The 12,864-nt window shown below is 35.8% G+C and overlaps 1 protein-coding gene and 1 pseudogene across 5 annotated transcripts; both read right to left on the reverse strand.

The window, feature by feature from the left end:
• Nucleotides 1–5,247: 5,247 nt before the first annotated feature.
• On the reverse strand, nucleotides 5,248–6,727 carry LOC148781857 (flavonoid-6-hydroxylase pseudogene; annotated as a pseudogene).
• Nucleotides 5,248–12,835, reverse strand: LOC18448672 (dimethylnonatriene synthase). 5 transcript variants are annotated; one of them, XR_016057332.1, is made up of 4 exons: nucleotides 12,533–12,822; nucleotides 9,627–10,418; nucleotides 9,113–9,242; nucleotides 5,248–5,970 (listed from the first exon to the last, which is right to left on the reverse strand). XR_016057332.1 is itself a non-coding variant. In XM_006858733.3 (2 exons), the coding sequence occupies exons 1-2, from the start codon at nucleotides 11,958–11,960 to the stop codon at nucleotides 9,801–9,803; spliced, it is 1,503 nt and encodes a 500-aa protein (XP_006858795.3). In that variant the 5' UTR covers nucleotides 11,961–12,835; the 3' UTR covers nucleotides 9,527–9,800. The 5 variants fall into 5 exon arrangements, 2 of the variants coding, with proteins under 2 accessions (XP_006858795.3, XP_088725333.1); XR_016057330.1 differs by lacking the exon at nucleotides 12,533–12,822 and adding an exon at nucleotides 11,076–12,515; XR_016057331.1 differs by lacking the exons at nucleotides 9,113–9,242; nucleotides 12,533–12,822 and adding an exon at nucleotides 11,076–12,515.
• Nucleotides 12,836–12,864: the final 29 nt, after the last annotated feature.

Here is a 12,864-nt window from a genome sequence, read left to right on the forward strand (position 1 = left end):
GTAGATCATTTGACTGAAAGAGTAGAAATAAATTGTGTTAATGCATATGCTCTTAGTTATTTTCGGGTTTTTATTTTCCCCAAACGTCAACGCATCTAGAAGTTATGCTTCACAACCCATCAAAGAAATTGAAATAGTAATAACCTAGACAGTAGATTAAAAAAAGAAATATATTAAAAAATAAATAAATTATCCCATCCATAACCCAAAATTCAACTAAGCTAGAAGTTATCCTTAACAACCATCATAGAAATTGAAATAGTACTCTCCGAGGTAGTATATTAAAAAAGAAGTACATTAAAAAGGAAAAGAAGTCCGAGGTAGTATATTAAAAAAGAAGTACATGAACCTGTCACTTCATGTGGAATGTTGACATCTCATATGACCCTATCCAATGACCATAAATTAGGTTTGCATTATAATTTTTATTTAAATAAGATAATTATGTGATTTTTGAAAGTAGGTGTATTTTTATAAATATAATTAAATAAATAAAAATAAAATTTTTTAAAAATGTTTAAAAGTGAAATTGAATAGTGTTTCGTCTTGCCACGGACATTACCCCGCCACGGACATAGCCCCCCGCGGACATATTAGCAGTTTTGTCTTAAAAACTATCATGGATCTACAGGGACGGTTGTCCAAAGGAAAACATTTACATAAAGCCGAGGCTCTAAACAATCAAATGAGAGTCCACCTCAAAAATTTCACTAGAAGAGGTTATTCTGATGCCTAAATATCCTCAAATTGATCATCTTGACATCAAGATTCATAAACACCAGAAAAAATGGATTTTAAGTTTTGGAAATAGTGCATCTTATAACGTATTTTTGGACCGTCAATTTTCAAGATTTTCAAGTTATCATAGATAGGCTCGATCTACACTATTTTTGAAGTTTTAAACTATATAATTGAAGATGAAAATATACTTTAAGTCTATCTCTAAGATTTCCAGCAGTGAAACCACATTTGTCGATACTATTTGAAGGTACGTTTTATTTTGATTGTTTAGAGCCTCGGCCCTATACAAACTTCACCATTAAATAAAATGATTAAAAAATATTTTATAAAGAAAACCAAAATACCTCTAAATTATTTCGATCAATATTTTTTTATTGCTTTTGTTGAACCTTACTTATTCATATTAAAATCATTTTTAAATAAAAAAAATGAGATTCATTATTGGCCCTTGGATGAGCGTGGTTCAATCTTAACCATTAAGCATCCACATGTTGTGTGTACGCAATACCAACCCTGTTAGAAAAGAAGTTTTCTCCCAATATTCAAGAGAAGTTGATGCCAGAAAAAGCCTTGTTTTTTAAAGAAAATTATAGATCACTTCTTCACCAACTTTCAAGGAATCCCTGGCCTAATACTTTTTAAACTACTTTAACTTATGTTTCTTTTTTTTTTTTTTCCAATCTACACTCCAAGTAAAAAAGTAAATTTTTATGACAAAAATGCATAGTCTAAATCTACATTTTTGGACTCCCCTCTCTCTCTAAGAAAAAAATAAAGCCAGTTTGGCTAAAAGCCGATCAAGCACGTAGTGTGGCTGACCAGCTTTATTGTATAAAACAAAGAGAAACATGGGTTTAGAAAAGGGCATTTTTTGTTATAAAAAAATTATTTTTTTATTTGGGGATGGGTGCGTAAAAAACGGTGTTTGTGTTAGTTTTGTGATTTAAAAGATCTTTTTTGTGTTTTTTAAGGGGGCGATGGAGGTGGAGGTGGGGAGCAATGCCTAAAAAGTTGGGTCTAAGGAGGTATTTATATTTTTTTTCCTTTAGGTAGTTCAATAGGAAATGGTTATCTACCGATAGTAGAAATAGAATAAAAAACGTCAAGTTGCGGCACCCAACCACCCTGGACACCTAGCATTGAGCCCATTCCTCCCGGAAAAAAAGTTATCCAAAAAAGAGGTGGTATTCCATATCAATGTTTAGAAAACAGGATTCAAGTCTGACTCAATCACCTAACAATGAAAATTTGGTTGTTCCAAGTCGAATCATTTGATTCAGCTGAAATCAACTCACATAAAATGTAAAAGGTTTTTGAAAATGGGTTAATTTTGGATTGGGAAATAACTAAAACTTATTTTTTTTAAGCTCTAAATTTAACAAAATATTGTGGTTTGTACAAGACTGAGGCTCTAAACAATCAAAGTGGGGCACACTTTAAAAAAGTATACAAAAATGTTATTTTAGTACTAAAAAGATTTGTGATCGCCTGAAAATTCATTTTCATATCTAATTCTAAAATTTAAAGCTTCAAAATTATTGTAGATTAAGTAGATCTATAAACACTTGATAATTTTGAAAATTGACGATCAACAACTTCACAATATTTCTTTGACTCGTTGTACTCACCCTCTTAATCAATAAAAAGTAACATTGTCAAAAGCATGCACTATTTCTAGAACTGAAATCCTTTTTTTCTCATGTCTGTATAACTTGACATCGAAATAATTGATTTGAGGGTTTTTGGACATCGAAACAACTTCTTTTGTGAATTTTTTAATGGCGCTGTAATTTGATTGTTTACGGCCTCACCTTTATATAAACTTTTGGCATACCAAAAATCAACGTCTTTTACCTGTTAAGACGTGAGTAATAATAGTCTTGATCACTCTATGAAGCTTGATCATATGTTTCTTCCTAGAATCATCAATGGAGACGTGAACTAAGGTACTTGAAGAATGCTTAGAAACCGCTTGCTTAGCCCTAATTACCATGATGGATGCCTAGATCTTAAATCAGGGTCTTGAGTTAAATGAATGAGAAATCGATAAAAATAAAATAAAAAATAAAAGGATCCATAATAGATCATATGAAAATTGTCATGATAATAAATTTTTGAGATTGACTTATTTTAAGCAAATTAAATGAATTTGAGTTTCTAAATGCTTAGATATGACCATAATACATTTTTACCTTAGGTTGCTCACTAAGTTAAAGAAATTATGCCGCAAAATTTGAGCACATTTATTTCGTGTGAAAATATTTCTCAAGAAATATTTTTATGTCAAAAGATTCCTTCATGTGGTTAGGTATGGGAATATTTTCACACCAATTGGTCACAGTGCATCTTTTCACACCCATTGACAATAAATTAATGTGAAAATATTCCTACATCTAACCACATTGGATAATTCTTCACGTGAATCAAACATACTCTCATAAAGGGTTCCACCCTAGAGAGTGAATGTCTCACATACTCCATGGGGAGCATGGGGATGTTGTAATCTTTTAACAAAAGGAACTCGTACATTAAAAGAGACATGGAATTTAACCCAACACAAAAATCATACATGTGATGTATGCCTACGTAGCGATCAAGACCGGACTAGACCACCTAATCGGACCCTTGGCTAGTGTCTTAACCATTTTTGGTCTAATTCAAAAATATACTTCAGTTGAAAGGGAAAGGTTTCTATATTTCTCCTAAAGCATAAATAATATATATTTCCCCTCCATCTAGCCGTCCAATTTAGATCAAGTGAGCAACTTACCGTTTGATTTATATCTAATGCCTCATAGCATTCTATGCTTAGTTTTATTTCTACAAATTGTATGAATATGAAATTTAGTACATGTCATCTTCTCAATAGTGTGCTCCTAAAAAAAATATTAGAAAGAGTTTTTCAATACAATATACTGATCAAAATACCCCTTGAAAGTTTCAAGGGTATTTTAGTCATTTTACTTTATTGGGAACTTTTTTTTGTATATTTTTTACAAGTACGAGTTTAAGAGACGAGTGGAGCCCAAAATTTGGTATCAAAATACTTAATAGAAAAAATTAAAAATAAAATAGTGTAAAGACTTGACATTGTGATTGGGGCCAACTCAGCCGTCTATTCAAAATGAAATGTTGGATAGGAGAAAGTATATAACTTCAAAATGAAATGTTGGATAGGAGAAAGTATATAAGTTATATGCTTTAGAAAAAACATAGAAAGCTTGCCCTATTTGAAAAGGGTCAAAATGAGGTTTACCTCTGGATAAATTCTCTTCTTTATCTTTTAGATTAGCCTTAGAGATGAATACTGGTCTCAAAGTTTTGGGGTCACATGAGTCCTTTTACATGGTGTTTCACCTGTGGGAGCAAACATACAATTTTCTCCCGGGAGCACGAAAACCTTTTCTTTCTAAATTTGGCAGAATAAATACAATATCTGGTCACTTACACCAAGCATTGGAAAGTATACCCTCCCCTTATACAGTTGAAATTTCATACTACAATGAAAGAATTTAGTTTCTTTAATGTAATAAAACAAAAGAATGAATTTGGAAGCCTAATCCAAAATCTTATATGGTAGGTCCATCCTCCTTTGTTTATTGAGAGACCCTGTCAACTTGTAGACTGTGACTAACATGGAAATTGTCAAGAAATCATGTGATGACTCCATTCGGAAAGGGTCAGTTCACCTGCTCAATCTTTTATGTCAAGGATTATTTTATCTAGCAGAGCATATCATCCATTCACTCCCATAGACAAAATTCAGGATTAATTTTTGAATCTCAACTTTTAGGTATGTAACTTCCTGAACTAGCGATTAACCGAAAGAAAATAGTCGTATGGTTGCAAAAAATTCTACTAAAAAAATCCTCCAAATTAGCTCCTCCACCTGAGGGAGTAAGTGTAATATCTACTCCTATTGGTGGTGTCAACCTTGAACAATTAAAATTCAGCACTTCTAGTATTGGAAACCTTTATGATGGTCCGAAAATCTATTTCTAACTCTGATTATAAAATATAAAGCATCGAATATAGTGCATATCTATAAGCACTTGAAATCTTAAAAATATAGAGTACAAATAATGTGTTATAATATGAACTATTCTTAACATTTGAAATCTTTCTTTTTATTGTATATGCCTACATTGTGAGGCCGAGTAGATCAAATGGAGGGTTGTAAATGCCAAATGATTTTTCCCAATAGATGTTTGAGATCCCCCATACTTTTATATAAGAAATATATAATGAGACCATTTACCTTCGGTTTAATGTAATCACAATTAATCTTGACCGATAGATGTGAAATTGGGTGATTGTATTTATTTCATTGATCATGCTCAAAGTTTAAAAGAAATTTTTTCGAACTTTGTGACACACCCAAACAATCAGATCGGATGGTTGTGACCTTTCTGTACCAAAAGTTAATGGTCTCATTGTATTCTTTTATATTACTAGATTGACTTCCTATATAAACATTTTCCAAACATAAACATAAGCTGGTACATATCAAAGTCTTTCAATATGCATGCTTGAATACACACTAAGTTGCATCATACACAAGCCCTAGGTGTCTCATATATATCATGATCATGTGGACAAATCATAGGTTTCTTGTTTTATGTATGTATAGAGACATAGGAGCCCATACATCCATGCATGCATCAGGCATCAGGGTACACGTGCGGCATGAGGTGTGGGGTAACAATCGTGCTCAGGGGCACGGCTCTCAGACACATCAACTGGCTCGGGGCCCTCCCTCCACCACTCGAACCCATGCAACAAGCTGGGGAGCACGTGCTCCACTCACCTCAATGCCAGGACAGTTCCTACTCCCTGAACCGAAAGCAATGAGCCTAAAATCACAGCCCTTTATATCAACCCTACTCCCTTTAAACCTCTCTGGCTTGAACTGCAAAGGTTCAGACCATGAGTCAGGGTCCCTCTGTATGTGCCATGCATTCACCAAAAGCATGCATGTGTAACCACCTATGGTACACTCGCAACCGACTCATGGGACCTCAGAGAGTGGGATCAGGTGGGTACAAGCGCAATGTCTCATAGATAATAGCTTGGATGTATTCTAGATTTGAGAGGTCAGATTCTTCGACTAATCGGTTCCATCCGACTCATTTGCCTTGCTCAGTTTGAGCTTTTCAAAGCGAGTCAGGGTGGTTGAGGAGGAGGGCCAAGGCCCACTCCAGTTGTCTCTATTCCGGCTATGATCTTGACCTACAAAGGCAGAGGTGATTCACCAAATTAGTCTTTAAAGTGTTTGAGCAAAATGAAGGATTAAGAATACCAAAGAAAGTGTCATCAGCTGTTTCTTTCCACTCAAAAAAAAAAACGATATTGAATCTTAAAAATAACAACAATAACAACAACAAACAACAATAACAACAACAATAATAATAATAATCATAATAATGACAATAATAAAGAAGTGTATAAGAGAAAAGACATCCTTTTTTTAATGTCCCTGTTTCTGATTATCCAAAAAATATAATCATAAATCCAAAAAATTTGAAAGTCTCTTAAGAGACATTCCAATATCTCAATTTCAACTTAGATTATAGCTTGGAAACATAACAGGCGCTCGAACAAGAATGTATATAGTAAACTGAAAAATGAACAATATCTTCACAAAAGAGAGCATGATAGGAATTTTCCGTTCCTACCCATTAACAGATGGCATGAAGTAGTCTCAAACATGTAAAAGAGAGTTTAACTTTTTTTCTCTTTTTTTTTTTTTTTGGGACAGTTCAGCAGTGGGGTTCAAACCTTGGACATTGTTGCAGTCCCTTGCCCTAAGCACAGAGCCAAGAGCCAGAATCCTAATATCATCTTTCACACGAAATGGAGAGAGAGTGACGATGAAGCTGGACCATCAAAATTGTGGTCGAAGGACCAAAGCAACCGCGAGATGTCTACATGAACACTACTTTAAAATCTCCATCAAATTCTTGATAATTTTACTACTTACCTGCATTTTAAGTCTGCTTAAGTTCTTTCACAATTTGGACAATTTACCTTTCATGTATACTTAATACAAAAATGGCAGAATTTGTGATGCTTATGCGCACAAGTTTGTGCTTCTGCCTAGATTGGTGCATAAATCTTACAAAGATAGATCTTTAAAAAAAAACAAAAAAAAATAAACGAGGAAGAAGAAGAGAAAGAGAGCATGTATCTTCTAAGTTTCGAGGTATTGAGCAAGGAAAGCAGAGTGGTTCAAGATATGGGATGATGCTTGGAAAGCAATCTTTATAATACGTAAAGATCTAGCACAGGCCAAGCTAAATTCAATATGCAGATGAATTGTTGAGAAAATTAAGCGGACAAATCTCAACATCAATCGTCCCGATACCTAAGGCACCCTAGCCACATGAGTCTGATAAGAACTTTATAGGAAATCTGGTTTCTAGGATTTGTTGGTCCCGCCTCCAAGGTGCCTTTATGAAACAAAGATTAGATGAAAGCTGATGGTACTAAGGTTTTGGGCATATGAAAGGTAGGTCAAAGACAGTTTGTAAGGTTGAAATGGAGAAAGGAAATGAATATATACTGAAACCACAAGCTAGGGTATTTCCAAATGCCCAAAAATCAAATAGGCCATTTCCCAAAAACATGGGAACTCATAAAGCTTTATATGAGACAAATGAATATTTGTATAAAATTATGCAGTTTTTTGGACCTCAAAAGTGGACACCTAGATGAGATGACAGCGAGTGTAAGATGAGATAAAAGAAGACATATCCCAATGATGCTCTTGATCAAATGGTCTGTCAAATACTCGGGATCCTTCTCTTTCATATCAAGCAACATGTGAACAAAATCCGCCTTTAAGACATCCCCTTTGCCACTTCTCAATTTTCTATGCTCGTCTAAAATCCCTTGCATAATCCTATCTCTCTTTATCCCCAGTGCTTTCAGAGTTCGGATAATCCCCTGAAGATCTAATTAAATTCAACTAACCCCCTGAAATGAATGTCTCATTGATGATTTCTTTAAACTCCTTCCCCTCTTTTGTATGCTCAGCTCACATCCATAATAGGTTATATCGGCCACCATCGTAACAATGAAACTGAAGATATTTTCAAACATCCCAATCTTCTTTGAAGAGAGAAGCTCAAGTGTCTGAATTTTTCGTGCAGTTCGCCAATGATCACTGTAGGGAGCCCAAACAACTGCAGAATAGTCATAGCCAAGGTATTTTCCAATGGCCATGCAAGGTCTCGAAGCAAGGGCAATGTCATTTATGGTGAAGCATTCTTGTGCAAGACGAGGGGAGGAAACAATCACAACAGGCCGCTTCCCTAGTCAAAGGCTGAAAATGGGGCCATATTGGCTAGAGAGATGAGATTGTGTCCTATAAAGTGGGGGTTTTAGGATGTGAAGATGCTCGATAATAGGCAAGGGACAAGGTCCAGGAGGAAGGTTAATATTCTAAGATTTGCTTTTAATTACATAGAGGGTAGCCAAGAACAAGAAGAAAGCTAGAAGCATGACAAGGTCCATCTGGTTTTATTTTCAAAGATCTGTAGCAATATGCCTTTTGTTCTTTTCCTGTCTTTTTTCTTCATCGAATTCACAAAAATGTGATGAACTCAAAATGTTCTGAAGATCAGATATAAAGTTAATCTACTTACCAACTCTTCCCCTTCTCTTGTATTAACTTAATGTGTATCCATAGGTTCGTAAAAGATGGTACCAAACCATAAAACAAGATCAATTTGGATTGTTTTAAAAAAAAATTTATCATACCATATACATAAACTATGAACTATGAATGGCAGGTGTACAATAGTAAAAAATCAGCTGTTTCAATTTGGGGGTTAGTTTTTTTATGTTTCAAATTTTGAAAGAGCTGCAAAGAAGCATATGCCCATGCACGATTTATAATGCTTAACATATTACAATACTAGAAAAATCACAAAATTAATTAAAATTCTCAGTTCTCATTTCAATTCTAAACCATTTCACCAACAACACCAAAGGAAGCATGAGTCGGAAAACTCATGAAAAAGAACTCCTACCTCATAAAATAAGCCTACTATAGATAGCAGAACACGCGCTACAACATAGAATAACAGTTCAGGTACCATGTAGCAAATTCTAATTATAAGCCCTAAATTTTATGAAGAAGATTCAATTATGAACCAGCCACAGTGATTTCTTAATTGAAACCACAGGAATCAAGAATATCCTCCTTTGAGTATCTACTGGAAAAAAACCCTAATTAGCAATTGAAAAAAAAACAATTTAGATTGAGAAGAAACCCCACCAACTCAAAACACTAGTTTTGAGTAATCTTTAAAAGATAATCCTGAAAGATGGGAAGAAGTGAATGAGAGAGAGGGAGCTGCAGGCTTACCCATAGTCTTGAGGTTTTTATCAGGTTTTCTGCTTTCTTAGACATGTAATAATATGACAGTGATGAGACCTTTCATTTGTCCCCATGAAAGTAACCTTCCAACCCCACAAAAGAGAAAATAATCTTTAACCTGTCCAAGCCAAAATAGACTGCAATTATTTATGTATTTTGGATATATTTGTGCCATGTCCATGTGCTATTAGTAGAATAGTATGGATTGATGACCTCCCCAAATGCATTGTTTTTTAATGATTTCACAAATGTTAAGATGGTTTGAATTTTTAGACAAGGTTAACAAAAATCATCATCAATGCCTTTTCCCAACTATTTGGGTCATAGAATATCATGTTTAAATACCCATACTTCACATGCATATTCTTTTTCGAGAAGATCCCGCAAAATCCACATCACATGTTTTCCTTCTATTTTAAAATATGATAATATAATATAAGGTAAGTACCCACAATTTATCAAAACAAAAAAAATACTATTACATATACAAGCCTTTCAATACCATGGAAGATATACAACAAGATACAGCAGACACAAGCAGACTCAGATTCCTTGATCATGTAAACAAATCACAAGCCTCTCTTCTCAAGGTGTTTCATATAAATCATGATCATGAAGAAATATCATAGCTCTCTCCCTCTCTCATATGCATGTATGTCGAGACATGATGCAGCCATCACACTATCGGATATACATGAGGTGAGAGTCGACGGGTCACAATTGCCCTCAAGGGCACCATCCTTGGTAAAGAGAGCCCCCCACCCTCAGTCATATCAATCAGCTCAGGGCTCTCCCTCCGCCACTCAAACCCATGCAACAAGCTCGCGAGCACATACTCCACCGACCTCAATGCCAACCCCATGCCGGGACAGCTTCTCCTCCCCGACCCAAATGGAATCATCCTGAAATCGTGGCCCTTTATGTCGATCCCACTTCCCATAAACCTCTCAGGCTTGAAACTCAAGGGCTCGGGCCATGAGTCAGGGTCCCTATGTATGCAATACGAGTTCACCAAGAGCATGGTTCCCTTGGGCACAGTGTAGCCAGCGAGGGTGCACTTTTCTGTGGACTCATGGATGGTGGGGCCTGGAGGGTACAAACGCAATGTCTCGTTGATGATGGCTCGAAGGTACTCTAACTTAGAGAGGTCAGATTCTTGGACCAGTCGCTCCCTTCCAATGTGGTGGTCTAGCTCAGTTTGAGCTCTGTGAAGGGCTTCGGGGTGGTTGAGAAGGAGAGCTAAGGCCCACTCTAGAGTGCCCGCCGTGGTCTCTGTTCCAGCAGTGATCATTACCTGGAAAGGAAATGGCCATATACGCGAGTAGTTAAGGCTTTGTGGGATATCTGAGGTTCAGATGAATATCTTTCTTAAAAAAATGTTAACAGGCTATATATATAATCCTAAAAATGTCACATAAGTATCAAAACAATTCACAATCCAAGCACGAGCTATCTAATGCGTCGAAATCCCGAAATCAGACAATTGGAATAATAAGAGACCTTTTTTGAGAAAAAAGTTAACTAGGGTAATAAGATGTCTACATGTCTCATATACTTCAAGCTGACCACCAACAAGGCAGGCCAGCAAAAGGGGGTTCAGAGCAGTTTACCCCAAAAGAGCGTGAGAAGTTCATAATTAAGGTACTTTTTGTTTCCCCATTTCTTTGAATAATCCATGATAACGGATTTACATAAGGAAACTTCATTTTATTTGTAAATGGTAAAAAGTCTTATGGAGATAAAAGAAAAAAAAAGGGTAATGGATGGATCCAAACGAGCAATTAATAGATTTGGAACGATCTAGAAAGATAATCTCTGATAATAAAGAGATAATATATTTGCAAAATGAAGACATCCTTGTGAAAATGTATGCATCCTTCAGACATCAAAAGTGGAAGAATATATATAAACACACCAACATAAGGGTAAATTCAGCTAAGAAATGACATACCACAAAAACACTCTTGATCAAATTGTCTGTGAAATACTCGGGATCCTTCTCTTTCATGTCAAGCAACATGTGAACAAAATCAGGCATGAAGATCTCACCTTCACTCCTCAATTTCCTATGCTCATCCACAAGCCCTTGCAAAATTCTATCTCTCTTCCTATGCAATGCTTTCATAAGTCGGATAAGCCCCTGGAGATCCAACCACCCAAGAGATGGAATATAATCCCCTAAGTTCAACTGTCCCATCAACATGAATGTCTCATCAATAGCCTCTCTAAACTCCTTTGCATCTTCTCGATTATCAACCCCATCACATCCATAATAGCTTTTATTGGCCACCATCTTAACAATGACGCTAAATATAGTCTCATTGATCTTGTCTTTCATATTTACCACCGCTTCTCTATCAGAAGACTCAACTAAGTTTCTTAGCAATGACGATACTTCTTCATAGCGAACTTCAGCAAACATCTCGACTTTCTTCAAAGAAAGAAGCTCAAGTGTTTGAATTTTTCGCACTGTTCGCCAATGGGCACCGTAGGGACCCATAACTACTGTGTTATAGTCATAGCCGAGATATTTTCCAACTGCTAAGCGAGGCCTAGATGCAAATGGAAGGTCATTCTTGGTGAAGCATTCTTGTGCAAGACTAGGTGAGGATACAACCACAACAGGCTTCATTCCCAGGCGAAGGCTAAAAATGGGACCATATTTACTGGAGAGATGGGACAATGACCTAGCAAGTGGGGATTTTAGGAGGTGAAAATGGCCAATAAAAGGCAAGGCTCGAGGTCCAGGAGGGAGGTTAGCATTTGAGGCCTTGCTTCTGATTACATATAAAGACGAAAGAGATAAAAGTATAGCTAGGAGCAACATAAGGTCCATGGCTCTTTATTTTCAGGGATTTGTAGCAATGGTATCTTCTGAATGATACTAATGTAGACAAAGATGTGTTCTTTCCTTTTTCCTTAGCTTTTTTCGTTAAACTAAGGCAGAAAGAGATGGTATAATCCTCTGTTAACTCAACTATATAAGGAAACCGCACATGCACAAGATATAGATCAAATATCTTGGTAAGAATCAAACCTTTCTAATAATCTTGATGGGTTTTAGCTCTTCTATGGATCAAACTTGATGGAGATGAAAAGGAAATGATAAATCAACAAGAATTCCAAGTCTAGTATAAATAAGCAACGCCTAAAGAAGCCCAATAACCAGAGATTTTCAGCCTCGAACCCTAGGAATAACAAACTACCAAGCTTTGAAGTTCTACACCAAAAATAAGCCCAGTCTAGATGTGAAAACACACAATTCAGGATGTATAATCTATTAAGGAACAGATGTTCGAATAAAAAACCCTAAATTTTTTGTCGAAAAAGGTTCAACCAAGAGCTACAATAACAGATTTCATGTTAAAGAATGAGAGAGAGAGAGAGAGAGGGTGTTGCAGAGCTTACCAATGGCATGACCTTATATAGGTTCTGCGTTGTTGACTGCTCAAAGTCGTCTCCTTGACATGGACGATAAAACTTGAGTGCATCATACGAGAGTGATGGAAACAGAATTGAAGCAGTCAATCGACTCAAGAATGGGCTTCGAATTTGAAATTCTGACAAGAGCCGTTACTCATGAAACAAGTTTCAGTCCGAAATTGAGTACCATAACTACAGTAACTTGATAAAAAAAAAGAAAAAAAAACGAAAAAGCGTAATTGTACCATAAAATATAAAATGTGGTTTGTATGGACCGGGACTCTAAACAATCAAACCAAAGCAAATCTTCAAATAGT

This window comes from Amborella trichopoda, chromosome 6, assembly GCF_054954075.1.
Source record: "Amborella trichopoda isolate Santa Cruz 75 chromosome 6, AtrichopodaSantaCruz75HAP2 v2.0, whole genome shotgun sequence".
Classification (NCBI taxonomy): domain Eukaryota; kingdom Viridiplantae; phylum Streptophyta; class Magnoliopsida; order Amborellales; family Amborellaceae; genus Amborella; species Amborella trichopoda.

Excerpts from the sequence above, each read along its gene's own strand:
- LOC18448672 (XM_006858733.3), bottom strand. The coding sequence starts at position 11,960 with ATGGACCTTATGTTGCTCCTAGCTATACTTTTATCTCTTTCGTCTTTA. Across the intron at positions 10,419-11,075 it reads TGATCAAGAGTGTTTTTGTG|GTAATGATCACTGCTGGAAC; the intron begins GTATGTCATTTC and ends TTTCCTTTCCAG.